The sequence below is a fragment of the Tenrec ecaudatus genome, chromosome 16, assembly GCF_050624435.1.
Source record: "Tenrec ecaudatus isolate mTenEca1 chromosome 16, mTenEca1.hap1, whole genome shotgun sequence".
Taxonomy (NCBI): domain Eukaryota; kingdom Metazoa; phylum Chordata; class Mammalia; order Afrosoricida; family Tenrecidae; genus Tenrec; species Tenrec ecaudatus.
Window position 1 is genome coordinate 24,614,253 of NC_134545.1, and position 27,743 is coordinate 24,641,995.

A 27,743-nucleotide genomic window follows, 5' to 3' on the forward strand; every position below is an offset into this window, starting at 1 on the left:
CTAGGAAAAGTCCACCCCACCCCCTCCCTCAGGGACCCCCATTCCCAGGGAAGGGCATTAGTCATCCCCTGCCACTGCAGACACCCCCAGAGCAGGAGCCACCACCTCAGTGCCCCCATCCTGACTCACCAACAGCCCCACTGACCCCTATAAAGTCTTGCTCAGGTGTAGGTGGTCCCACCTGGCTAGGGGTAGGTCAGCTGGCTGCACCTGGACAGCGAGGGGCAGGGGCAGAGGCAGGGTCCTGGTGAGGGCTGACATGTGGGGAGTGACAGGTCCCTGAGTTGCTTCTGCCTGTACTCCACACCGGCCCCCTCTCTCAGCCCAGCTGAGCCCCTTACCTCCCTCTCACCTGTCACCTTTCTGACAAAATGGCAGGGGGTCCCCTTCACACACATACCCAGCCCAGCAGCTCAGGGGAAGCCACAGGAAGACAGGTAAATGGAAGGGCACAGCCCCCTCATAGGGGCCTCAGGGGGTGCTCAGATGAGGGTCTTTACCCCAAGGAGGAGGAGGAGGCTTTCCACTCCCATAGGGTCACCGTCTTGAAACCCACAGGGATAGCCCTGTCCTGTTCAGCAGGGTCCCTGTGAGCCGAAAGGAACTTGATGGCAGTGAGTTTGGCTGGTTTCCCCAGGTAGTGTCTCCCCTCCCAGCGCCTCATTGCTTGTAAGGGGTTTGCAGAAAGAGAGCAGTGCCCAGCCCAGAGGGCACTGGAGTGCCAGCCCCAGAACCCTGGGCCCCTGCAGATCAGTGCTGGTGGCCTGGGAGGCCCCAGCCAAGCCCAGCGTCCAGCCATGAGGGACACATGCTCACAGAAGTCAGCCTCCACCTGGGGCCCCAGCCCTGCTCCTCCTGCCCCCACCACCCCCTGCTCATCCCCAACAGAAAAAAAGACTAAAACTCAATCGCTTGAGCATTTATTGGGCTCTTGGAGGGCCTGACCCAGGTCCCCGTAGCCACTGCACCAGGGACAGGGAGGTTGGAGGCTCATTCCTCAGGGCTGCCCGCCACTGCACCCGCCCCACTTCTCCATGTGCCATGGGGGTCCTCAGCTGAGAGGCTTCGAGGCCTGGAGCCCAACGGAGTGAGCGTGGGCAACTCCTTGCTTCTCTAGGCCTCCAGTCTCCCTCCATTCATTGGAAGAGTGTGATTTTCATGTGGAAGACAAGGTCCTGCCCACGTGAGGTCCACTCCCCTTAGGATCAGGGACTCTAGAGAAGCAGGCGGGGTCCAGCTGCAGCCACAGCGCTCCAGGCCCGTCTCTGAGCTTCCATCCAGCTTCAGCTCCCTAGGGTGGCATGACCTAGCACCCCAAGCCATCCCTGCATCCCTGGGCCACAGGAGGGCATTGCCAGGAAGAGACCAGGCAGTGGTGGGCGTCAAGAGGAGCTGGGCTTCTCCATTGAAGGGTACAGCTTACGCAGGCTGGAGTCCAGGAGGAAATCCACAGACCTGAGCAGAGATTGGGGATGGTGAGCAGGGAGCCAGGGGTGCAAACTGAGGACCAGAGGCAGGGGGCTAGGGCTAGGGCAAAGGAGTCCTGGATGCCTGATCCAAACGCCATCCAGGTGCAAAGACCTGTCCTCTTCACCCCACCCCCTGCAGTAACCAATCTCAAAACTTCCTCCTCTTTCCTTAGTGAGAGGAACTGAGGCACACAGAGGACTTGCTCAGGCCCTCAGGGCCAGTCATGTTACCCTGGAGAATGGTTCCTGTGCCCAGTAGCTCAGGGGAAGCCAAGAGGAAGACAGACAACACCATCATCCTACAGCTGGTGTGTTGGGTTGCTCCCATCATCTCTGGTTCTGAGAGGAGGCATGTGACCCAACCCTGGCCAATCAGAAAAGAGGAACTGGCTCAGAGGCAGACACTTGGTCCAGGATAGACCAATAGCAGGTTTCCTTGGGATTTTTTTTCTCCTGTCTGTCTCTGTTTGGAAGCTTCCCATGTGGCTTGTTAATCTGGTGGGATGAAAACTGGGAGGAGGAAAGTGATTGAAACCAACATGGGGTGGGCTGGGTGGAGTAGGGAGAAGGGCCACAGGGTGGGGATAGCCAGACCCCAATGACATCACTTGAGGGTCTCGATTCAGCCAGGCCTGAAAGCAAGCTGAACTTGATTTTTCAGTTTCACAAAACAATTCATTCCTATTTTACCTAACCTCACTGGAGCTGGGCTTCTGTCACCAATACCCCCAAAACGCATGCCCACCACCTGCTCCTGCCAACCTTTGTAACACCCACGGTGCTTCTGGAACTTTTCTTGTCCTGTGTCCCCTACCCTCAAGGCACCTCCTTCCTTTATCGCCATAGACGCTGCCAAGGGTACGGCTCTCCTTTGTAACCTCTGCCCCCACCCCCACCCCTTGAGGGCCCACCTTGCCTCTCTTGCTATCGTTCTGTGCAAGGCAGGTAGGCCCCACTCCTCTGCGGGCCTATTCTCCACCCTCATCCAGTGAATGATCCCATGCTAGCAGCAGCTTTCACCTGTCGATGGGGTGGACGATGACCGGGATAATCAGCAGCCCCAGTGCGGTGGTGGTCCACTTGCGGACGGCCAGAGGCCAGCGGGTTGTGGCACGCAGGACATAGAGGGAGGCTGCACACACGCGGTTGACAGTGAAGCCGGGGATGGCCACAGAAGCCAGAGCCTGCCACACAAAGGTGTCCACCACAGCCACGGTCACCCTGGTGCTGCGGCCTGCTTCAGGGCTTGGCACCTGCAGACATGGCATTGAACACAGCTAGGTTGGAGGCCGAGAACTCTGGAGCAAGAAGCATGTGGCTGGGCCGGGGAAGGGAAAGCAAGTGCACTCGTGTGGGGCTCTGGACTGTACTCTGTGCAGGGAAGGGGGAGGCCCGCACTAGACACAAGGCTGAGAATAAACTCTGGTGGAGCCAGGCCTGAGGACCATATGCAGGGCTGGTGAGAGGGCCGTTAGTACAAGCAGAATTGGGGTATGGACTAGACCACATATACAGCTGGGGGTGGGGGACTGTTAGCACAAGCAGGATTGGGATATGGACTAGACCACATGTAGAGCTGGCGGGGGTGGGGGGAACTCAGCACAACCAGAATTGGGGCACGAACCAGACTACATTCAGGGTGGGGTAGAGATTCTTACCACAAACAAGACTGGGGTGATGGACCAGACCACATGCAGTGTGGCGGTGGGGTTGTCTCTTGCCATGTGCAAGACTGGGGTACAGACCACACCAGAGGCAAGGTTAGGGGGCACAAACAATCCCACAAGTGCCGGTGGACCTTACCACCCGTACAGCTTGGGATGAAACAGATGGGCAGTAGACCATCCCCCAGGTGGGGCAGGAGGCCAACACTCACCTCTCCCGCCTTCTTGCCCTTGTCCACAGCATCAGCCAGCACATAAGAGCTGGACACCCCGTAGCTCAGCCACACCACAGCTGCAGGCACCAGAGAGCGGAAAGCCTCCCCCACTTCGTTGGCATAGCCTGGTAGGTGGGGAGAGAAGCCCTTCATTCCCAGGCCCGTGGGGTGCTCCACACGGGGGCGCTGGACGGGCGCTGGATCCCATCTGGCCTGCTGAGCAGGAGGGTGACCTTAGGCGCCGTCTTGATCTCTGGACTTGTAACATGCCCCTTGGCGGGGTGGGGAGGGGCGGCCCAAGCATCGATTCGCCATTATCATCGCTCACTGGCTAGATGCCCTCGCCTCCCTGGCCTGGGTTTTAGAAGTTATCTGTACTGAAGGAGAAAGGGCGGCAGGGCGCCTGCCCAAGGGCACAGGTGGGGCACTCACGCTGCCCTTACATGCCCCGAGTCCTCTTAGCCCCATTCTGCCGAGGAGGAAACTGAGGCTCAGATACAGCCAGGCAGCGGCGCTGTTATCGGCTGCACGCTGGCCACCCAGGCGAGCAGAGCCGAACTGCTGCGCGGGCTGTGACCTCCGGGAAGTCCGTCTCCACGTGCGCTGGAACTGCCCACCTTCAGCCGGCGTTTACGAGGTGTGCGGCGCCCAGGTGGGACTCTGGGTCCCGCGCCAGGGGTCAGCGCGCTCACCCCTTTCCTCGAGGGTCCCCGGTTCGAGCCTCCGGCGGGGGAGGACTGACCTGCAGGGAGCCCGAGCGCAAGGCTGAGCCCACGGGTGACCTCGGGCAAGTCGCTGCCCGAGCCCAGGCGCCGGCCCCCGGGCCGAACGAGGACGACGAGCCTCCCGCGCACTCCAGCCTACGGGCCAGTGTCTACAGCCCCCCTGGACTCCGGGGTCCCGCGCTCACCCAGGTACCGCACCCAGGTGTCCCGGTAGAGGTCACGCTCAGCGGCCCGCGGCGGCGGCGGCGGCTCCGGCATGGCACCCAGTTCCCGCCGCGGGGCAGGCCACCCGGGCTACTCCGGTGCGCCCGTCGGTCCCAACTGGAAGTCCCGGAGTGAAGGGCAGGTCGTGCGGTGCCCGCGCGCAGGGAGCGTCTGCAAATTCCCCCGCTCGCCGGAGACCCTCCGCAGCGTTCCACGCTTCGGAACGGGGTTTTCGGTTTGCTCGGCGCTCAGGGGGCGGTGCGATCCCTCAGGCCCTCCCAGGACGCACTGTGGTTTGGGGAATTGGAGAAGGACGTCGTCGCCCTCCTCCCGGCTTGACCGGGGGCAAACGTGCCCGCTTCACGGAGCCTCGCTTTGTTCATCTGTGCAGTGGGGTCGCGGTCGCTTCCGCTCCTTGGGATGACTGCGGGGGTTCATTATGAATGGTACTCACTGAGTGTAATGCGTGACCCCCCGCCCCCTGGCCGCTCGCTAAACTGCATTGCCTCCGTGGAAGGAAGGCGGTGCACTTGGCGGGATCACGCCACCGCCAAGGGCGGAGCCTGGAGGTGAACGCTGTCCCCGCGGTTCCCGGCTGTCCACTAAGCGCGCCGGGAACGGGCCTCTCTGGCCAGGTGGGTGCCCGGACTCTGGAGCCCATTCCGGCATCCACCACGCCCTCGGGTCCAACTGGGGCTGGGCTGGTCCGGCCCTAAACCGAGCCGCTTGGGGACAGTGCTATGAATGAATGAATGAATGAATGAATGAATGAATGAATGAATGAATAGGGACAGTACTATGGATGGATGGATGGATGGATGAACGGAGGGATGGAGAGAGGGAGGGATGCATAGGGGACACGACTGCACTCCGGGACCTCCTTGGGGGGCGTTTGCAAGAGGAGGGGCGCCCCTTCCGTGTTGGAATTCAGTTTACCCACCTGCGCAATGGGTGTGGCTACAAACGCGAAAATGTCCCAGAGGCAAAACGCGCGTCATTAGAAACAGGCAACTCGCGGGTTCGAATCCCCACTGTGCCGCGGGTGAAACATGGTGGCCGGTAACTTCCTGGGCGCTTTCTCGCTCTTGCTCGCTATTGGAGCCCTTTGCGCACATCATTTCCCCGAGTGTTTGCCAGACCCCCAGGCAGCAAAGAGCGCCGTTGCGAGGTACGCAGTACGCGTTTGTTAAAAGCTTAGGCGCCCACTGAGCGTTAGCATTTAATGTGCTCAAATAAAGGTGGGGAAAGTGAAAATGATCGATTCCCCACGGCGAAGCTTTAGGTCCTGCGGCTCCAAGTTGTCCCCAGCCCGTGAAGACACTAGCAGTGCCGGCGCGGAATTAGGAGACGGTCCCTAATACCACGTGACCACCACTCCACCACCTCCCACCGGCGCGGCGCGCTTTCGCCGGGACCCTTACTAGTCGGCGCGCACCAGCAGCCCGCTCGCACTGACTATTCTAGAAGAGGGTGTGGCCTCTGCCCTCACCATGAAGACCGGGAGCACCTTCAGTGCCCTTAGAAAAGATGGCGGAAGACAGCCCACCGATCTGACCAATCAGAAGGCACGTTGGCCGTTAGGGCCAGCCCACCGGCCGGGCCAACCAGGAGGCAAGCTGGCCGTTAGAGCCAGCCCACCGGCTGGACCAATCAGGCAAGTGGGCCGTTAGAGCCAGGCCCGCCAGCCGGACCAATCAAGAGTCACGCCGGCTGTTGGGGGGCGGGGGAAAGCGCGCGCTTTAGGAGAGCGGCGGAGAGGGTTTGCACGTGTGTTCCTTGTGTTGGCAGGAAGCTGTTGCTGGGCTCCCGCGTCAACTGCTGCGGGAGGGAAGAGGGAGGTGCCGGCATTGAAGTCCATTCTTTGTGCACTGAAGGTTGCTTTATTCATTGGTTAATGTTGCTAACATAACATTGTAAACCGAGGTCGGGATGCCCTCCTGAGGCCTCAACCCCTCTGTTCTGCAGCAGCCCTGACCAACGTGCCCTCAGCTTTGCCCCCACGCTGGCCGGGGCCTGGGTTTAGGAGAGGCAGGCGCGCTCCGGCACTAGGCGCCACCCCACCCCGCACCCGGACCTGGCGTCCGTATGCCGGACACGAAGTGCCCTGGTTGCCCACAGGGAGGGGGCGCCGAGTGCCCCCACGGTCCATCCCTGCTTGGAGCCCAGCAGATCGAGGGGCTGGGGTGCCTGCGAAGCTGCCTGCCCCCCCACTCCCAACCCTGTGAGATGCAGGCCCATCCATTGGCCTCTTGCTGGACCAGCCTCCCTACGTGGTACATCAAGGGGTCCCCTGCACTCAAGCCTGCCTATCCCATGCAATAGGGCAAGCCACGCAGGGGAGCCCCAGAACTGGGAAGTGAGTGCCCTGTGTGTGTGCTATCGTCTTGTTCCCGTGTGTCATTTCTGTCTAGGGTGCTCAGAAGAAGGGCTTCTAGAGGAGAGGAGAATGGAAGGTTCAGGGGTACACTGGCACCCCAGCCTCCCTGGCTTCTCCCTAGGCTGGGACTCCTGTACCCTGTTAATTTCCCCTGACCCCTGTTTGCATGGAGTTGTAGTGGCTCACTGCCCTGGGAAGTCCTGAGTGAGCAGCAATCACTAGCAATGAAGGAGATAGTCGGGGTGACCGGTATCCTTGGGGTGAAGAAGGTGGCTTGTTCATCCGCCTGAGTGGGAAGATCAATGTGGACCCGGGCCACCTCCCCCAACCTGAGAAAAACCAGAGCTATCCTGGCCTCGGTGCTGGGAAGGCTCTGAGCCCAACCATAATTCTAGCAACTGGCTAACAAGCTACTCATTAAGATGTAGGATTACACGTTCATGTAGGAGCAAGCTCCTCCCTGTAGCTGGCTCCCCTGAAATGTTAGGTTGCAGTTTCTCCCCTATATTTGTTTCCCTGCTGTCACCCCAAGGTCCCCCACCCCCTGCGGTAGCTGTCATGGGGTGGGTGAAGTTGGCACAACTTAGGAGATCATTAGGTCCTGTCGTCATGGTGCCCAACCCCTGGGATTGCTGAACCATTTGGGCAGCAAGGAGAGCTACTGCAGACACTGTCCCTCTCCCTGACTCTAACATGAAAGCTCCCCAGTCCAGCCTAAAGCCTTTCCTCCAGCCCACTGTCTTTGAGCTGCAGGGTGCTAGGAAAAAATGACTGCTGCCAGGGGTGGAAATCGACTGGGAGATACAGTGGGAGGGGGTCAAGCCTGCGGTGAGATGGAGGTGTTACATTGGGGTGATTGCCCCCAGCTGTTGCATCTTCTCTTCTGAGGCCTTGTCTGGAAGCAGGACCTCCACCGTGAAACTGACCTTCTTGGCATGAATGAAGCTGTAGGTGTTGTCAAAGCGCAGGACATCTGAGGGGAGGTAGAAGAGCAGACCATCAGAGGGTTCTCAGGAAGGGCTTGGGGGCAGTGATTGTTGTTCATGTTGACTGAGCAGGGCAGTGCGATACTACTGTGCATAAAGGAAGCCTAAGCTGTGGCCCTAGCTGGGCCCATGTAGGAAAAAGAAGACGAAAACCAAAACCTGTCAAGTGCCATACTGACACTTGCGAGAGAGACAATGATTTCTATAGCCATTTTCCAGATCCTGTACACTGAAATCCTATGAAAAGCTTCCGAGGGGCACTGGAACTAGGCCTTGAAAAGAGGGAGCAGAATTAGCAACAGCAGCAGGAACCAAAATAGTTACAATAGCTGTTTATGTGCCTCAGCTCGGGGAATCTGTTAGCTTACTCCAATCCACAACCAACCAACCAGTCTTGGAAGAAGTGCAGAGCAAGGATGGGAAGACTTCATCTCCTGTATTTTGGACATGTTATGTCCAGGCCTTCAAGGAAGACATCGTGCGTAGTGATGTAGAGGGGCAGTAAAACAGGAAGACCCTTGAGGTGGATTGACAACCGCGGCTGCAACGATGAACTCCAACGTCAAATTGTGTGGATGGTGCAGCACCGGCAATGTTTGGATCTGTTGTGCAGGAGGCCGCTATGAGCAGGAAGAGGCTCCCTCGCATCTAACAACAACTCACAATCACCCCATGAATGATGGGTTACATACACTTTTAAAAGGAGGCTATGTAGCCCTGTGTCACACAGTAAGGAAGTATGATGGCCTAGAATTTCATATTCTGCTCTCCCTCCGGCCCCCATTACTTCCTTTGTCCTGCAGCCTCCCACTCAAAGCCAACACCAACAAGTCCTGACAGCCCTACCAGGCAGGGCAGAATTGTTGAGGCTGTAAGTCTTTGCACTTTAGACGGCCTCACCTTTCTCCCTTGGCAAAGGGTCAATCATTTCAATTAGCAGCAGAGTGCTTTCCCTACTGTACCACCAGGTACCTTTTCTGTCCTCAAACCTTGGTAGTGTAGTGGTTAAGCATTGGGCTGCTAACTGCAAGGTCAGCCATTCAAAACCACCATCCGCTCCTCGGGAGAAAGACAAGGCTGTCTACTCCCGTGAAGAGTTATAATCTCACAAACCAAGTCAATGTGGAGGGGCGTGGACATAGTGGAGACCCCAAACCTACCTTTGAGATAATTGGACAGTCCCTTTCAGAAGGACCACACAGAAGGGATGATAAATCCAGGGTGTAATATTAGCACTAATCAAACACAACTATCCTCTAGTTCTTTAATATTTCCTCCCCTTACTATTATGGTTTTTGTTTTTTACCTCATTAATCACGTTAGACTTTCGTATGTTCATTTGTATAATTAAGATCATTTGATACATGAAAGCCAAGCTAGATAACCCTTCAAAAGCAGCAACAGGAGTAAACGGTCCCTGCAGATACAGGAATGGGGGAGGGGGGGCGGGGAAAGCAGCTCATTGCACTGATGACTGGATCACCCCACTCCAGGTGAGCAAACAACAGAATTGTACGTAAATCGATATATTGGATGGTGTAAGATAGGGCAAAAAATTAAGGGTTCCTGGGGGGGAGGAGGGGATAAAGGGGAGCTGACACCAAGGAGTTCAAGAAGAAAGAAAATGTTTAGAAACTGGCTGTGGTCGCAGTTATCTAATACTGCTTGATGTGATTGAGCTATGGAATGTTATGCTATCAGTAAGAGCTCCCAATAAAATGATTAAATTTAAAAAAGAGCAACAGTCTCAGAAACTCACAGGGGCAGTTAGTTCTACCCTGTCCGACTGTGTTGCTGTGAGTCAGAATTGACTCCGTGGCAGGAAGTTTGATATAAGCCCTGAAAAACCCAGTCCCGGGCAGTCTCTGATAAAAGGTAAAAGGTGCGAGGCTGTTTGGACCAGCACTTCATCCCCCAGAGAGAGAAGTGGCCAAGGATGCTCAGTACAGGCCAACTGGTGACAGCTGAAGCAGGAAGCAGAACAGCTGTAACACACTTATCTATGCATCGAGCCCAAACTGGCTGCCCTGCCTAACTCCACCCCAAGTACTCCCCTGATACAATCAGGTGTTTGTCTTAAAGGGAAAGTTCTCCTTCGTTCCTGATACATTGGACAATTTAGAAATGTCTCCAAACATGCACTATGTGACAGGCAATTCCCGTGCATGGGTAAGCCGTCTAGACTCGGGACAAGCACGTTTAAAGGCCGGGGAGAGCTTCGATGGGGTCACAGGCAGCACCTGTTAGCAGTGGCGTCTTCCCCGGAGGGAAAGCCAAACCTTGGCTTGAAGTTCAAACGCCTCTTCAAGAGAATGGAGTGTGACAACCAAGCACAAGCTCCACCCTTCCTCCATCTCCGTCATTTCCCTTTCCCAGCAAAACAAACCAAACTGGTTAATCCTGAGAGGTAGCCCTCCCTCTTCCTGGTCCCTGAATAAAACAGAATTTTAGAGAATGGGCAGACATTCCACCCGCCCTTTCTTCGTGGTGCGAAGTGGGTCCCTATTAGTCATCTCTGCAGGACCAATGGGTCCAAGGCAGGGTCCTCTAGAGAGGGAGGCTTCGTCTGCCCCAGATATCAGAGACTCAGCAAGCAAAGAGTTGGCCTCGCTGGAGACGAGGTCTCTGAGCTTCTTGGGCCAAGCACCAAGCTGGAGTTGGCTCTGTCTTGGATATGTCACCCTTCAAAAGAAGGCGCATACTTCCGCCCAGGCACAGGCTGAAGGCAGCACTATCACTCCGGCTCAAGTTTGCCCCAATTGCACGTGGACACTGGTCACGTCCTCCCGGACTTCAGAGGCCCTACAGATCCTTCCTTCGCAGGCTTCTTAGTGTTTTGGGGGGGTAACTGAGACCTGATGGTTATGCATTGGGCTGCTGTCCCAAAGATCAGTTCGACACTCCCAGCCACTTGGAGGGAGAAAGACATGACTTCTGCCCCCACAAACAGTCACAGTCTCCGACACGGACAAAGGGCAGTTCTTATGAGTCAGCATCGACTCGATGCCAGTGAGTGACCTGCTTGAATAGCGGGTCAAACAACGGCAGATCCCTGGGGCCCACCATGGACCCAATCTGAAGAAGTGCATTGGAGATAAAAGAAAACCATTCCCTTCTAAGTGTATGGGTTGTTTTTTTAAAAAAATATTACAGATAAGATAGTATATTGATTATTTGCATATTAGGTTGGTTGGTCACATGATTGTGGATCTCGTTTCGAATAGTTAAGGTGACATCAGAAAGGACTTGTTATGAAAGAGGAGTGTGTGGTCTGTGGAGCCACTGCTGAAAAGGGAAGTAGAGGGGGGAGGGTGTGTCTGGGTCCCACAGACCTCAGACTCAGAGCCTCTGCTCTCGTCCACTTTCAGGAGGATGAAAGCAAACTCTAATAGTTAAAGATGCCTTTTCAAAGAGCCTCTTTCCATTCCAAGGGTGGTCCACACTTAGTAGTCCTCAATAAATTGAGAGAAAACAATTGATACTTCGTTTTTTTTCCCTCCCAAGGAGCTCTGGTGGCGTAGAAGGTTATGTGTGGAGCCCCTAAGGTCAGCAGTTCTAACCCACGAGCTGCTCCTCAGGAAGAAGAGGAGGCTTTCTGCTCCCATGAAGATTTACAGCCTGGGAAACCCATAGGGGCAGTGCTGCCCAGTTCCAGAGGGTCAGTGAGTCTGAATCGCCTGGATGGCAGTGGGTTGGGGTTTGCTTTTAGTTCAGGACCAGAGGCCTGGGGCTGGGTGCTAATGTGCTCTGACAATTGGGAATGTAATTTCCCCACTGGGCTGTTTATGTTCTACTCTATGGGGCAGACGTTCTCCACGGCGCTGCCCTCTGCCAGGCGAGACCGGTGTTAACGCGGAGTTCGCCCTGGGCTTGGGTTAACTAAGCCAGACTCATCGTCTTTCCACCTGGGAAGGGTGAGTGGCTGCTGGGCCTCCTCCAGGGGCCAAGAAGCAAGCTGATTAGGGCCCTGCAGGCAGACCAAGGTTCCTGCTGAGAGTGTAGCCAAGAGGAGCTGAACGGAACTGGGGATTTGCGAACGAAAGCCACCTGGTTCAGTGAGAGTGAGGGGCAGTGCCCGCTGATAGGGAGGAGGCGCTGTGATGAAGGACAAAATCTCTCCTCCACAAATCGAGATGAACCTGACCATCTCCAGGTCTGGCTTCTAGCATTCTCCAGTGTCTCCTTTGTGACACCCCTTCTCTGTCTAGACTCCAGCTCCCCTCCCATGAAAGACAAAATCCAGGCTTCTATTAGCAAGTGCACTGTGCTCCGGGGGTGGCAGGGTCGGGGCTGGTGCGAGCCTTTTCTGTTGGAAGCACACAGTATGCCCCCCAGGCGCACATCTCCCAGCAGAGCCAGCCACTCACTAACAGGAGCATTCTCCCTCCCTGGGGAGTCACGCTCTAGCAGCGAGCAGCTGGCAGGAGGGGGCAGGAGAGACTGAAGTTGCCAGGGATGTAGGCGAGGGGGCAGGAGCTGAGGTGGGTGAGGTGTAGACAGACTGAGCCGAGCCATCTATGGGGCTAGTTCACATCTCTTGGTGCTGCCGCCATGGAAATGGGGCCCTGGCTTCTCCACCGCCCAGCACTGTCTCAGGGAGGGACAGGTCCCCACCCCACTCCTGTTTCCCGCCCCTCCCCCTCCCCACTTTGCCATGCTGATAATGGTGATTACAGTATATTGAGTACTTCCTACATGCTACGTCTGTCTCGTGCTAGGTGCTACACACCTGATCACATGTCCTCATTGCACTCCATCTGCAGGTTAGTGATCAGGAGCCTGAAGCTGGGGGGCAGGGGGGGGCACTTGCCTAAAAGCCAGTCTGATAAGCCCACGGGCGCAGTGATTTTCGGCACATGGCCCCTTGGCTCTGATCCAACCCAAACTCACTGCCATCGAGTCCTTCTGAAACCCAAGGGAGCTTCCAAAAGTTGGTCCCATAAAAGAATGGCACTATCTTTTCATTCCACTCTTGCGAGAACTTTTTGATGCCCCCTTGTAACAGTGACATTAGAGAGCAGAGTAGAGCTGCCCCCCCAGGATCTCCAGGACTGCCATCTACGCCTGCAGGTGCTCTGGGGGACTACTTGTTGGGTGCGCATCACAAGCTCAGCCGTTCGAACCTGCCAGCTGCTCCCACAAAGATTCCCAATCTTGGAACCCCAGTGGAGGGCGGTTCTGCCGTGGCCTGTGGGGTCTCTGTGAGTCAGATGGGGTGCGTTTGGTTTGGGGTTTCATCTTTACAAGAGGAGATGGCCACGTCCTTGCCCAGCAGAGTGGCTGGCCGGCCCCAGCCACTTGAACCACTTCCTGGACCCTGACAGAGGGCAAACGGAACAACCACATGGGCAGGGATGAGCGGGTGTTTGTGAGTGGTCTCTGCTTGTCAATGGCGGTTGTGAAATGTTTTCTATTTATGGAAATAGAGTGAAAAGATGAAGACGTCCCTCCCAATAAGCTTTCTCCTACCCCAGAGTTAACCACTGGTGGAGTTAGCAGAGCTCTCCCAGAATTCTTTCCCATGACTCTATGCTTGCTGATTGTTGTCGTTTGTTTGTTACCAAAGTGAATACAGCCATACAGTCTATGAGTCATGCCTTGTTTACTGGTTCTTGCACATCTTACATGCCAATGACTCGCATTGACAGGCCTGAGGTGGTCCACTGTGTGGACCATCATATATTTGACAAGACCTTTATTGTGGTCCTTTGGTTTTTACCATAGGAGTCTGGGTGGTGTAGTGGTTACACATTGGGCTGTGACCGCAAGGTCAGCAGTTCGAAACCACCAGCAGTTGCTCGGGAGAAAGATTGGGCTTTCTACTCCTGAACACAGAGTCTCGGAAACCCGCGGGGGGGTCGAGGGGGTGGAGAATCTCTGTGAATCAATGGCAGCAAGTTTGGTTGGGGTTTTAGGTTTCTACAGTTTCCCAAGCTGCTAGAAACACCTCGTCCCCATGTGTGGGGGGGGCGCTTGTACAAATGTTCCTGTAGACGGCTGAGCCAAAGGGAATTACAAAAGACATTTCAGAGTCATTAGACTGCACATCTTTTCACATAGGTAGTGGGTTATTCATTGGGCTGCTAGCTAAAAGGTAAACTGCTCAAACCCACCAGCCGCTCTGAGAGAAAGATGAGGCTTTCTCCTCCCATTAAAATAAATATATATATATATATATATATATATATATATATATATATATATATATATATATATATATCCTCAGAAACCTGCAGAAGTTCAACTCTTTCTGTCCTCTGTCGCTATGAACCAAAATCAACTTGATGGCATTGAGTTTGGGTTGTTTGGGGGTTTTGGGGGTTTGTTTTGTTTTGTTTTGCCATTCTTCCTTCTCTGGTATAAACTTCCTGTTCGTTCATGTCCTATATGTTTATTTTGTGGCCTCTGCGGGGCTGAGACACACTCAAGCTGAGCTTTGGGCCACTTGGCTCACCAACACCACCCAACCAGTCTTGCCTCTTTGGCTTCTGGGAAAGTTACATCCTCAAGACATGTCTAGTCATAGTCACAGACCCTGTCTGACCTGGGGCAGAGGGCAGGCGTTGTGGGTGCCTGGGATGGGCCCAGACCTGGGAGCCCCGGATCAGAGCCCTGCCCTGCCGAGAACCAGTCGCACATCAAAGTCCATGTCCTCTCCCCGCGTGTGTTCCAGGAGAGCAGGACTTGGGGCTCTCCCAGCCCGAGATCCTCAAACCTTGGAGAAGGAGGGGCCTCTGAGGCAGGGTAAGGGCAGGGAGCCCAAGGTACTGCCAAGACAGATACTCACAGATGCCCGGGTCACTGCAGGTGAGGCTCCCGTCCTCCGGCACCATGTGAGCGTTGCAGCGCTGGTTGGCCAGCACCTCTGTCATCTCGCCCGCCCGCTGCCGCTCCCCCATCTTGGTCTTCAGGAAGATCCCGAAGCCGATGTCGGCCCCATCCGACGCAAACTGCCACCTGCAGGGTTTGTCCAGCAGTCACTGAGACACAGTCCTTCTGCGTGCGCCCTGGCAGCAGGCCTTCTCCCACCCCGGTCCGCCCTGGGCGCCCACAGATGCGAGGCTCGGGTGTCCTGGAAGGCGCGGCCTACCTGAGGACACAGCCGGGGAAGAGGATCTCATACTCCACTTGGTGGGAGGAGCCGCGGGCGATCTGCACACTGTGCTCGTATTGCTGCTTCACCTGGTCTCTCACGTAGTACTTCTTGGGGATGTCACCCCCGTAGTTGATCTAGAAGCAGAGCGAGGAGCGAGCTGGAACGTGGGGCTGAGCCTCGCTTCCTGTTCACCTCCAGCCCCTGGCAGGCCCATACCTTGGATTTGCACTTGGGGTTCCCGTCGGGGTCAGTCATGGTGCCCCCATACTCCACCGGCAGCTGGTCCGGACTGATGTGTTTCAGTATAACCTCTTTCCAGTTTGCTGGCCGGAGAGGGAAAGAGGGAGAAAGATATGTCGCCACCAGGCAAGACTACAATCTCTCTCTCTCTCTCTCTCTCTCTCTCTCTCTCTCTCTCTCTCTCTCTCTCTCTCTCTGCAGGAGGGATGGGTTGCACACATAGCATAGTACTGTAGGGGGAACCCTTGCTCCCACATCACTGTCCTCCCTGCCTCTGACCAGCGGTGTGACCCACGGGTGTGAATTTCTTTGGTCTGGAACTCCTTTCCTTCTGAACCTAGCTAAGAAGAGAGCCCGGTCCCTCCTGCCCTGCAGGGGTATAGGAATGAAGGAAACCAGGTTCTTGAGAGGCTTTGTAAACAGTGGAGTGGCCCATGGGTATGGGAGTGGAGTGTCACGCCCAGGAAGGTGGTGATACATGCGCACTTGAGGTACAGGCAGGAGACAGACGGGCATTCCGCCCAGACGGCCTGGCAGCGGGCTGACAGGTCCTGTGTCTTGCTTTCCATGTGAGGCTACACTGGGCTCTCTTGGCCATCCCTGTGGCTATCCCTGTAGCCATCGCTGTGGCATACCCTCTCATGTGGCTGCCCCTGGCTTTCCCCCCAGCCTCCTTCACTTCCGCTTCTGTTGGTCTGGGCAGTCAGTGGCCAGAGATTTCACTTGTTATTTTTCCAAGCAAGCTCCTTCCTAGCCAGGAAAGTGACTCCAGGGTAGCCAGGGCTGAGAACCGCTTTCCCGCCAATCCAAGTGATGAAGCAAACCCCAGCCGAGTGCAGTCTTTTGATACGGGGACTATTGAGAGTCTGTAATGAGCAGCCGGCTCCAGGCCTCAAGGCACAGCCCAGTGTTCCCTGTCCCTCATGCTGGCTGGGAACCAAGAGTGTCAATGTGGGGTCGTCATGCCTTCAGATGGTCGTGACCAGGCAACGCACTCCTGGGAACACGGTGTCTTGTGGTCTGGGGTGTGGGGAGCTGTGCCGTGAAGCTCCAGGGGCCACCTCCAAGTGAATTTCCTCCCTCCTCTGTTGAAGATTCTGCACCTTCTCGGGCCAAGCCAGGGTCGGTGGGAAGGGTGTGGGTGGCAGAACAGACGGAACCTTCTACACAGTTCTGCTGCCAGGAAACCAGGCCGGCTCATGCCCACGGGTGGTTGCAGCACAAAAACCACAAATCATAAGCCTTTTGCTCTTGTTTTGACTTTCTTCCTCCAACTCAGCTGGAGAGGTGAGGGGCGGTCAAGCGTCTACCCATCCTACAGGAAGAGTCATGGAGGCACCAAGAAGCAGAACTTGCTGTCAGAGCTCGGCCTTGAACCCCAAAGTCTAAGACTTTCCACCTCCACACCAGTGGCTTCCTGCCCGTATTCAGGCTAAGAGAGAAAGCTTTTCAGCCTTCCTGTTCAGAAACCAGGAGAGAAAAACGGGGCTCCCCACTCCCAGAAAAAGCCGCAGTCTTGGAAACACGCGGAGGCAGATCGACCCTGTCCTGGCAGGCCACCAAGAGTCAGAACCAACTCTCCGGCTGTGAGTTTGGGTTCAGAAACCGTCAGATGTAATAGCGACTACATCCAACTTCAAGTCCGGATGGTGTGAAGCCTTCCGTGAGCCCGTCTCCTTCTCCAGCCCTTCCTCCCAGCACACTTCATTCATGCTCCACGCACACTGGACTCCTTGCTGACGTGACTCCTGAGCATCCTCCTTACTGAGTTTTCAATCACACTCCTCTCTACACCCCCTCCCCCCATGTCCTGATGTCCGTTTGCCATTTCCTGCACACCCAGGCTGTTGGCCTGCTTCTCTGCCCTTCTTCTCAGCCTCCCTGGTGGGTGCCTAATTCTCGGCCTGCTCATGAGCTCAGGTCATCCTCGGGGGTCCGTCCTTAGGCTCTGTTCTTCCGTGAGCAAGATGCCTCACCTCCTCTTCAAGGTCTGACCTAGGGCCTAGACTTGATGATGGTCAGATCTCCAGACTGGAGTTCTCTCCAGAGCATCAGGATCCAGTCTTCCCAACCTCTGCCCATCTCACGGACTCCTCAAGTACAACTTGGGAAGCCTTTGCTTCTGGGTGAATGGAATCCGTGTTGGACGAAAGGATCACCATTCACTCAGTCCTGTCAGACACCAGGAGTCCTTTAGCTTCCTCGGTCTCCCCTACTCCCCACATCCAATCAGTGGGGTTCTGCTGGCTTTCATCCGGATGTCCTCAGTCCACCCTCAACTCTCTGACCCACTCTCACTGTCCTGGTTCAGTGAGCAATGCCCATCGTATGCAAACAGGCAACGTGGCCCTGTGGATCTGTTCTTCACAATCCTGCGAGTACAATCCCTCGATTTAAAAATCCTGTGCGCAGAGCACATCTCCGGTCCCCAGTGGCAAGCGTACTCATGTCTCAGCTTCTGGGCAGGTGCCCTGGATTCTTGGTGGCCTAGATCTTGGTCTTTGTCCAGCTCATCTCAACATAGTCTGCCTCACATCCCCCAAACCCTGCCTAGGCCATGCTTGCTCACCACTGTTGGTACTACCTCGCTTCATCTGGTGGGATGCTTCATTCTGCAGTTGACAGCTCAAGTACCACATCCTCCCTACGCGTGCCCTGCTCCTCGGTGCTCCCATGCATTTTGCGGTCCCTTCGTTCATATTTCCCGGGTCACACTGTCCCATCTGACTGTGTCCCTTCCTCTGGAGGCTTCAAGAGACTCTCTTACGCATCTTTCCCGCCTTGGCACTTAGCAGACCCTGGTTCATCAGAGGTGCTTGTTCAGTGGACCCAATCCTCGTTGCCCCCATGGGAAAGCAGGCTCTGGCCCTCGGACTCCCGTGGTAGCTTCTCTTGTCTCTCCCTGCCCCCTTCTGGTTGGTATCGGAGCTTCCTCTAGGCAGGCCTTCTGACCCTTGTTATGTGAGCTCACTGAGGTCAAAGACTAGGGTTCCGTGCATCTTTGACTCTACCATGCTTTCTTTTAGCCCGGTGGTCTGCCACTGCTTTTGAGCCTGAAGAGCCAGCCCTGTCCCCCTCACCACAATTTCAAAATTAGTCGAGAGCCAAAAACTATGTTTTCGGAAACCAATGAAATCACCCTTATCTGAAGAAGAGCCTTTAAGCATGTTCACTTTTGCCTCAGAGCCACATGGACGTACCCGAAGAGCCGGGTATGGCTGGTGAGCTGCAGTTTGCCGCCCTGCTGGTCTGGTGCGGCTGAGAGTCCCTGAGCAAGCAAACACAACAGGAAGGCCCTGGCTCTGTCCCAGACATCCCGGGTGCCGGGTCCCGGGTCCCAGAGCAGCAGAAGAGGCCTTCACCCTGATTGCTATGGCCACACCTCTACAGCCAGCCCGGGTTCAAGGGCGCTCACCTCCCAGGACCATGATCTTCCTACGCGTGTCCTCGCTCAGGAAAGGCTTGATGAGGTTATAGGCCACCGGAAACAGCTTGGGGGCTGGAACAGAGAACAGGAGATAAAACTAGGAGCAACATGGCCCCCTCTCTACGGTGTGGCTCCAGTGTCGGTCCACATGTCCCCCTGGGCTGTGGAGAGCCTGGATGGACAGCCGGACTCTGAGGCCCAGCATGACTCTTACCATCGGGGGAGGGGAGCCCTCTTTGAGTTCCAGCTTCCTCCTCAGGGGGGCCCTGGGCAGCTGGATGGGCTTCCCAACCTCCCTGCTGTGCGCCCAAAGGGGACTATTATTTGCCAACCCATCGTGCGACTCAGTGTGTGCACAGTAGAACTGCCTGTAGCCAAACGCTTAACTGTCTGCGCCACCCAGAAACTCCTTCAGAGAAGCCAGGAAACCTAGCAAAGCTTTGTGAGTTGGGAAGTGGACGGAAGGTGCCCGGGGTCAGCCACCTCAGCATGCCCTCTGGCGCCCTGAGCTTCCCCCTTCTTAATCTGGCCCACTGCATTTTGGCCCTCTTACCTTTCACAACGAAAAGACGCTTCAGTGTTTCAGGATAATTTTCCTCAAACATGCAGAGAAACTGGGAAAACAAAACATGGATGGCTGCAGCCTCAGACCCCTGCCTCCTCTAGGGCAGAACTTGTCCCTACCGCTTCACCAACTTGCCCTCCCCTCACCATTGGTGGACACCTGCCAGCCACCTTACCTCTCCGTAGGCTTCCACAGCTGGCTTCCAGAGATGCTTGAGGCCAAGCCCCTCACAGTCATAAATCATCGTGATGGTCTCTACCTTCTTCCCCACCTGCAGGGGGTGGCGGAGCAGTCTTGTCTGGCCGTTCCACAGCAGAAACCCCACCGCCCCCAGTGAGTCCCCCGTGACTCCACAGGACAGGGGAGAGCCGCCACACAGGGTCTCAAGACTGTCAGTCTTCACCCATCACATCTGTTCCCTGCGGAGCAGCTGGTGGGCTGGAAGGGCCAGCCACTCAACCACTGTACCGCCATCGCTCCTAAGACGCCAGGGCAAATGCCGACGGCACCGCGAGCTGGAGGGACTAGGTCTAAGCGGGGCCAGATCTAGGATTTTCCAGCCTGAGATGATCGACCTAAGCTGGCATTGTGGCTTGGCGAGTTGCTCTTCCTGAACCTCCCTGTTCTCAGTCAGCTCTGGGTGGTTCTAGATGACATCTGAGGTCTCTTCTGCGGTCTGAGCGGGGGGACATCTGCTTCTGAAGTGCCAAGCCTTCTGGGGACAGCACCGTGAGGCAGGCGCTCAGTCCTGGGGTCTTGTGAGCTGCTTAACTCGCAGGCACTGATCAGTTCTGTCCAACCCAAGTGCAGAAGGGCTGGTCTGGACCAGCCCCCAGACAAGCGCTGGGAATAAAGCTAATGCACCGAGCTAACCATAAAGCCAAGTGTTTTCCATTTCAAGGACTGTCCTCATTCTGAGAGTCTGACATTCCTATGGTTTGGGGTGTGGCCTGTGGCTGTCATAGATAGTGCTCTGGTTAAAGGCCTCACTTGGCAAAATAAAAAATTAGCAACAGTAACTAGTTCAGTGCCTAAAAATTGAAGCGTCGCTGGTCTATGAAGGTCTAATGTCTGGGCCTCACGGCCAACCCACCCATCTACTGCCATCATGTTGATTTCAACTCACGGCCATGCTCTATAGGATGTCCGTGGCTGTACATCTTTTCGGGAGCAGACAGCTCAGCTTTATCCCATTCTAAAGCGGTGCTCGAATCCCCGTGCGGTGTCCCGTTCCTGCTTGAATGCCTCCACCGATGCTAACTCAACTTTCTAACAACGGGCATCCACTCACCTTGGCTGTCTGTCGGACACACTCCTGCAGAAGCAGCTCACAGTCCCGCATCTTTGTCCTGAGCAGGTCCTGTTTGGTGGCTGAGAACAACAGCCCCTTGGCATCCAGAGGCCCAATGATATCGTACCAGACAGGGCAGCCATCCAGGTCGTAGCCGCACATGCCCCCAGCCAGATACTGTTGGATCACCTGGGCAGTGACACAGAGAAGGTGCTTGGGCTGCTGTCCCAGAGCATCTGTCCCACCCATCCCTGTGCCACAAGGCTGAACTCTGGGCTCTTCAGCTTCTCCCCAGAGGAGCAATGAAGACCCAGACTGGCACCCAGCAGGGCTCATGCACGATCCCACGCCGCCCCCCTCCCCGAAGGACCCAGGTGAACAGACCCAGTGACACCCTGGGGCCTAGTTAGCCTCAAATGAGCCTGGGGCAGGACAATGAGTGTGTGCTCACCTCTGGGGGCTGCCACTTGATGATGTTGTCAATGTCCTTTTGCTTCCGGAACTCCACATGCTGCAAACACGCAGTCGGGGAGTTAAAAAGTGAGGTGGGAGGGGGACCCTTCACAGGTAGTGAGCAACGGGTGACACCACAGGCGGGGTGGGTCCTTAGACAGCGGGGGTAGAGGACGTGGGACAGAAAAAGATGCTAGAACCCTTCACTGGCCCATAGCTCCGCACGCTGCTTCCGGGAGATGCTTTCACTCGGTACCAAAGGCCAAGGCCATGGGGGTTGGCTAATACTCGGGTCTGTTGCACAAACTGCAGACTGAAATTGGGGTGAACAAAAGAAGTCCAAGCAAGGGGAGGGACTGAGGCAATGGGGGGATGCAGAGTCAGGTGACCCTCACCTTCCGGAGCATGGCCTCCGACTTCTGCAGGTCAAAGCTTCTTGCTATAAGAGGGAAACACGGTTGGGGTTAGGCCAGCCGACTATCTAGGGGTCTAAAGATTGAGATAGCCCTTGTCCTGTGCTGGGCCAGCTCCCCTCAGTCATCTTCCCACCCGATTCTCAAGTCCCCCTACAGGCAGAAGCTAATGTGGGTTTGCCCTTCAACAAGGGCATCTACAGAACCATGGCTCTTGGGCTTATGGGATCAGCAGGTCACATTTGGGAGCAATGAAAGGCAACACTGTGACTTCAAGATCAGAAGAGTTTGAGCGCAGTGGACGCAATCAGGTGAAAGGGCTTATCTCCTTCAGGGAAAAGCGCATCCTGGTCCCTTATCAATGGGCTTTCCCCTTCCATGGGCAAAGTTTATCTCCATCCAGTCCTGAGTTTGACTCACAGCTCAAAGATGAGCCTCGCTGCCCCAGCATCTGAGGGGAGCTGGAAAAACAGCTGAGGGCGACAGAGGGGTTGCTGTCATCGTCTTTGTGATGACGTTCCATCTCCTTTGTCCTGCTCTCAGAGAACCCGTGCATACTCCAAAAGCTAGGTTAGCAAATTCATCTGGCCTATTACCCCCTTTTCAGAAAAACAAACAAACAAACAACAACTACTCAGCACTCTACCACCCATCAATTAAAAACATAATCCAAGATAGAGTGTAGGAATCTGCTTCTGCAGCCCTCGTGGGTCATTCAGGGAGAGGGAGGCGGCTTTCTGCTCCCATGAAGACCACAGGGGGGGTTCTCTTCGGCCCTAAAGGCTCACTCTCAATAGCTCTCCGTCCACAACCACAACGCAGCAAGGCGTTTGGATTGTTCTCTTGCCTCACTTACTTTGGGAACACAAAGACCCCTCCTCCCAGGGTCCCCAGAGGGTTGGGGAATGAAAGGTCACCCGGGCCAACCTTCTATTTTATGGACTTGAAAAAGAAGCCCTCCTGGCTGCCTCCCACCCCAACCCCCAGGCTGCCTGCTCCCAAACAATCCTAGCTGCCCATCTTCCCTGCGTTATCACTGGGATGTTGAGTTAGGAGACACACCAAGAGGGTCATCTGACCACCTTTCCAATCCTGGCACATGGTGCCGGGCTGCCCACCCCTCACCAGTCCCCACAACTTGCGTCCAAGTCCACCAAAACCATGTCTTGGTGGATGTTTAGAGCTAGCCCGGCATCAGGTGTTTTCTGCCTGGCTTTCCTGGCAGCTCGTCACACCCTTAACTCAGGTAGAGCTTACAGTTAACTGAAACCCCCAAATCCTTTTCACCTGTGCTGCTGCTAAGCCTCCAGGAACCCATACATGGAGAGGTGCTTTTCTGGACCTTAAATCCACCCCTCTCAAATTTCATCTTGTTAAGTCCGCTTCCTCTCACCTTGTAAGACCTCCTGAGATCCAGATTCTGACCAGCATTGCCCTGTGACCTATGAGCCGCCCCTCCCGGCCGAGAGTCCTCGGTAGAACTGATCGGCATGTCGATCTGCTGACACCTGGGAACCTGGGCCAGCTAAGCTGCCCTCTGGACAGTCCCAGGTCCCTTAATCAGTGCTCTCTGGGCGTTTCCAGGAACATTCCCTAACTGTACCCTTGTGAAGTCCCATCTCGCGTCCCAGGAGACCTGATCCGATGCTGCACATGTCACCAGCCCTAGATACTGAGCAGGCCCGAAATGTCTTCACTCTTAGGAACTTCTGATGTCACCCACCCCTCAACCAGCCGTCATGGCAGTGTAGGCCAGGTTTTAGTACCCCATCACTGCAGTTTGCCTCATAGCTCTTCCACCTTGTCTCTGACCTTGGTCAAGATACTGGCCACCTCTGTGTGGATGATCGAAGATGCTAAAAAAAAACACCCTCTGACAATGCCGGGAACATCTCATGTGAAGAGAGCCGCTGGGCTGGACCATGAGCGGGTGCTCTGGAGATGTGAGTTCTTGCATAGGCACAAAGCCACCCCATGGGGAGGAGGGCCATTAGCTTCCCAGGGAGCAGGATTGGTGGTGAACTGTGAGCCCTTTATCTGGGGAGGACTCTTCAGTGAATCCTTATCTGCCTGGGTCCAACATCCAGGATCTCCTGAGCTGCTCCAGAATTAAGTACCCCGCCAAGTGCCTTCCCAGACTGCTGAGTCAGGCAGCCCCAAGGTGGCTGGGGGGCTCAGAAGAGGAGCCTGCAGACATCCTGGTTGACCACTTGTGGTCCTAGGAAATGAGGATTGCTCTTCTCTAGGAAGGTCTCCAGGAAATGATGGCGGAAGGAAAAAGAGGTTTAGGACAAAGGGCTGGTTTGATGGTGAGTCCTTGCCATCGGAATCCTCCTTCCTGGGGTGACCAGAGCCCAGCCCCAGTCCAGGGAAGTAGTGGGTGGGGCACTTCTGTGACTGCTCCGTGCCTGGCATCTCTCATGGAGAAAGGAGGGGGCGAGGGGATGGGCACCTGGCCTCACAGCACTCTGCTGCCCTGCAGCTTGTAAGCATGTCCTTTAGAATCAAAGCAGGAAACAGAAAAGGTTTCTTTAAAAAGAGAGAGAGAGAGATGCTGAAAACCCTAATTGAAATTCACAGTGAGGTCTGAGCAGGCCGAGCCCAGGCCTTAGTTGCTGCCCAGGAAATGTGTGGCCCAAATGAGACGGCCTCCCTTCTCCGAGGCAGAGCTTGGCTTCAGGGGGCCAGGTGCCTGCCTGGGAGCCTGGAATCCCTCCGTGTCTGCCCTCATTCTGCTCCTGTTTGCTGTGCGGCTTCAGGTAAGCCTCCTGCTCCCCACCCCCCCCCCACCCCCAGGCCCCTGGCCAAGGAGAATGAAAGCACTTTCAATATTCTGGTGACAGGGTGGGCTGTGTCCAGGTGTCCTGCCTAGACTGCCTCGCACAGACGATTCTGACTCTGTAGGACAGGCACAAACGTCCCTGGGAGGTTCCGAGCTGCTGGCGGTTTCAAACTGCTGGCTTTGCGGTGAACAGCCCCACATGTAACCCACTCTGCCACCAGGGCTCCTCGGCTAAACTACCAGCATCAGGTAAAGTGAGAGGTCATCCATCATAGGGGGGCCAGCACGCAGGGCTCCAGGCTGGCCTCATCCTAGAGCAGTGGTTCTCAACCTTCTTCATGCCGTGACCCTATCATACAGTTCCTCATGTGGCGGTGACCCCCCAACCATAAAACTATTTTTGTTGCTACTTCATCACTGTCATTTTGTTATGACTCAGGCGACCCCTGTGAAAGGGTTGTTCAACCCCCAAAGGGGTCTCAACCCGCAGGTTGAGAAACGCTATCCTAGATAGAAGAGCGCTCCCTGGCTGCTCACAGCTATCTGGGACCCCACCCCCCAAACTCCTAGGGACTCTAGTTGAGTTGATCTTGCAGCTGGCCCTTTAAGAAGGCTACAGTCTTCCCATTCTCTCCACCCACCCCTTCTAGCTACTGCCCTTTAGCAAAGGCTGGGCATTTTCCTGCAGCCCTGGACTGATGCCCTCTGTGGGCAGGCTGGGGGGTGGGGGGTTAGAAATTTTTTTTTTTGGGGGGGGAGAACAAGTGGTCTTTTCCAGGAGGACGTTAGGCCCCACCCAGCTCTCCGGGCTGCACCTGCTCACAGTGCTTGTAGTTTGGGCTGCAGCTCCTTATGAGGGTGGGGGCCCAAGGAGAGAATGGGGGAGAAGAGAAAAAGTGACTTCTCTCCTTGCCCCTCACCCCGCCCTCCAGTCCCTGGACCTGTCCCAAGGCTCTTTGGGTATGGATGTGTGTGTTTATAAATGTAAATACTGAATGTTTGGGACATGATTCTGCACCATACGATCCTCTCTGGAACTCTCTTATTTCTATGGTCATTGACTTTCCTTAAACTATATGTCACAAGAAGCCAAGAGAATGGCACAGGACTTGAATGGCAAGAGAGGACCAGGAAGGTCGCAGGAAGCTGGGGGACAGTTACCCTAATGCTCAGAGAAAGGCGTAAGCTTCATTTCACATGCAGAGCTGTGTCATGCCACACGTCTTGCAATATGGCCACCCTGTCTGGTCCTGTCCTCCCAGAGCTCCGCCCTGGCACAGGCAGCCCCAGCGAGGCCAGAGCAAAGCTGGAACTAGGCTTGTGGTGCCTGGCCGGGGCAGGAGGGATGTCTTGTCCATCTGGGTCAGGCTGAGCTCCCTGGCTCCCTGGCTCCTGGTGCACACTGCCCTCCTTCAAGCTGCCCAAATTGGCACTGGTGGCACAGAGGACTTAGGATTCAGCTGTGCCTCCAACTTCCCACACGGGCCTTTCTCGCTTCCCTGCTCTTCAAGTCTATATTGGAAGAATGGGGCTTGTCAAGGAGTGGCAGGCGGGGAGCACCTGGGGTCTAGTCTTTGTACTCGCGGTGAGACACTTCACCCCTCTGAACCTCAGGGCACTGAGGTCATGTCACTGCCACAGGTCCAAAGGTTGAGCACTCCCGAGTCTCAGATGACCGAGGACAGGGTTTCCAGCTGGTGCCATTCTGTTACCAGAACAAGGCCCGGCCCCGCCCCGCCCCACTGTCCCTCTTCCCTCACCTCGGAGCCAACGCAGGAGGAAGTAGTCATCAGGATTCGGCAAGGTGGGCAGCACGTCCTGGACATTCTCCCGAAACTGTGAGGAGAGGCAGCTGGGTGAATGGCAGGCCCTACCCTGACCACCCTCTTCGACATGGCAAACACTGGCAGAGCACTGGGGCTGCGGGGGACACCCGGCCGGTGCCCAGTGGTAGGGGAGAAGAAGGGTAGAGAGTGAGACTCTGTCCTGGCCTTAGGGCACTTCTGCACCCTGGGCTGAGGGTGGCAGCAGGCACTCTAGAACATGCCGCAGAAAAGGTTACCTTTTGCTCAGGCATTCACCGTGTGGCCAGCACCGATCCTGGTGCAGCGCCTTGGTCACTCCTCACTCAGTCCCTAGAGTACTACTGTTCCCATTTTACAGATGTGCTCAGAGAGGCTGAGTAACTTGCCAAGGTCAAACAGGCCCCAGTTGGCAGAACTGGGTCGCAACGCCAAGTCTGTCTGCGCCCAGGGCACAGTCTTTCCATCCGTGTCCACTTTGGAAGGGGATGGAAGAGAGGCTTGGATTTGGCTTGGAGTCAGGAAGAGGAGGAACTGGCTGCAGGGGCAGCAGGGAGGATGATCCCGGTGAAAGGAACAGCCACATAGGTGGAGTGACCAAACAAGGGACAGGACCTTGTCCCCAGGGATGGCCCACTCATTTCCACATCACTCACTACTCTGAGGCCAGCAGGCCCCACGTGCCTCCATCCTCCACCACTCCTCCCACCCCCGCCAGCTCAGAGCCACTCATTTCCCTTGGTCACTGACCCCACGGATCGATGAGGACTGCCTAGTGCCTAGGTCAGCCAGGGATCAGGTCACCCCAACAGTTCCCAGCACCCCAGGAAAACTGTTCATGTGGTCCCGGCATGAGGCCACCCCTCACAAGGATCCTGCCTGGCCTTGTGTGCAGTCTAATCACCCCCTAATCCCTTTGCTGCCCGACTCCTCCGAAGGTCAGCCCTAAACTCAAGCCTCCTCTCCAGCCCCCCTGGGGACAGGTCCAGACTGAGACACAGGAGGTAGGCCCCTGGGTCCTTCTGCCAGGCCAGGGGTCAGCTGCCACACACCCCTCCTTCCCAGTGAGGAAAACGACATGGCTTGGGAGCCTCTGCTGGGAGGGCCAGCCCTCAGAGTGTCCACACACAGTGGACCCGGATTCCTTGGTGCCTTCTTAAGGAGCATCACCCCCAAAGCCAGGGCTAGCTCTGAGAGAGAGCTGCCTCACCCCAGCCCCGTGAGTCACGGCGCTCCAAACTTCAGAGGTGGAAGCGCACCCTCCGCATCAGCTGGTCCCACCTAGCATCTCATGGGGTCACACAGACCCGCTGAAGGCTCAAGGTCACAAGGCGACTAGGGGCTGGTGCAGGGGCTAGGAGCTGTCGGGCCCTTCCCGCAGTCGCCGAGGCTCCCACTGGAGGAAAACCTCCCGGATATGGGAGGAAACCAGGAGCCGTGCCCCTGCCCCCCGGACCCAGCTGCCAGCGCCAGGATGAATGTTGCCTTTGTGCCCACAGAGGCTCCCGAGCAACCGCTTCTTCCCAGGTGGCACCGCCAAGTGTTCTCTCCCAGGGCCGGGGAGGAGGTGGTGAAACTTCCCTGCCCCGGGCGGGCGGGAGAAACCGGGGAGGAAGGGGCGAGGCCGGCAGGTGCCCGCCGGCTCCGCACCCACCGGAGCACCCACCTTGGCCAGGGCCTCCTCCTGCTTGGGGCTCAGGTCGCCGACTCTGCCGCTCATCGTGGCTCCCGCTCGGCTCGGGCGCGGCGGTTGCGACAGCTGATGGAGCAGGGACGCGTTCTCCGCCGCCCCGAGTCCAGTCCCAGCCTTTTGCCCCGGCCTCCGGGCCCGCGGCCAAGCCACGCCCCTTAAAGGACCCGGGGGCGGGGCGAGGGCGGGGCGGGGCGGGCGCGCCCGCCTCCTCGCGAGCCGAATGCACGGTGGGTGAAGTGGGGGCAGGCAGGCGGAGGCCAGCGCGGCGTGGTGCGGAGAGCGGGCAATCTGGGTTCTAGGTCCGAATTCTACACGCGTCCCTCCCACCCCCCAGCAACGGT

General features: G+C 56.3%; 2 protein-coding genes across 2 annotated transcripts; both read right to left on the bottom strand.

Moving 5' to 3' along the window:
* Positions 1–904: 904 nt before the first annotated feature.
* Positions 905–4,775, bottom strand: MTFP1 (mitochondrial fission process 1). The gene is made up of 4 exons (XM_075534038.1): positions 4,259–4,775; positions 3,346–3,473; positions 2,490–2,722; positions 905–1,455 (listed from the first exon to the last, which is right to left on the bottom strand). Exons 1-4 carry the CDS (start codon positions 4,329–4,331, stop codon positions 1,383–1,385), a joined length of 507 nt encoding a protein of 168 aa, XP_075390153.1. The 5' UTR covers positions 4,332–4,775; the 3' UTR covers positions 905–1,382.
* A 1,392-nt stretch (positions 4,776–6,167) lies between these two features.
* On the bottom strand, positions 6,168–27,527 carry SEC14L2 (SEC14 like lipid binding 2). The gene is made up of 12 exons (XM_075533582.1): positions 27,376–27,527; positions 25,668–25,743; positions 21,108–21,151; positions 20,711–20,770; positions 20,260–20,448; positions 19,144–19,239; positions 18,957–19,017; positions 18,392–18,475; positions 14,953–15,059; positions 14,731–14,870; positions 14,428–14,597; positions 6,168–7,627 (listed from the first exon to the last, which is right to left on the bottom strand). The coding sequence occupies exons 1-12, from the start codon at positions 27,427–27,429 to the stop codon at positions 7,497–7,499; spliced, it is 1,212 nt and encodes a 403-aa protein (XP_075389697.1). The 5' UTR covers positions 27,430–27,527; the 3' UTR covers positions 6,168–7,496.
* Positions 27,528–27,743: the final 216 nt, after the last annotated feature.

Bases quoted from the DNA above. Each gene is read 5' to 3' on its own strand.
- MTFP1 (XM_075534038.1), bottom strand. From the start codon at position 4,331: ATGCCGGAGCCGCCGCCGCCGCCGCGGGCCGCTGAGCGTGACCTCTAC. The intron at 2,723-3,345 runs GTGAGTGTTGGC...CCATGTCTGCAG, and splicing joins AGGGCAAGAAGGCGGGAGAG to GTGCCAAGCCCTGAAGCAGG. The intron at 1,456-2,489 runs GTGAAAGCTGCT...ATCTCTGCTCAG, and splicing joins ATCGTCCACCCCATCGACAG to GTCTGTGGATTTCCTCCTGG.
- SEC14L2 (XM_075533582.1), bottom strand. From the start codon at position 27,429: ATGAGCGGCAGAGTCGGCGACCTGAGCCCCAAGCAGGAGGAGGCCCTG. The intron at 20,771-21,107 runs GTGAGGGTCACC...GCGTGTTTGCAG, and splicing joins CGGAGGCCATGCTCCGGAAG to CATGTGGAGTTCCGGAAGCA. The intron at 20,449-20,710 runs GTGAGCACACAC...GTCACTGCCCAG, and splicing joins TCAAGTGGCAGCCCCCAGAG to GTGATCCAACAGTATCTGGC.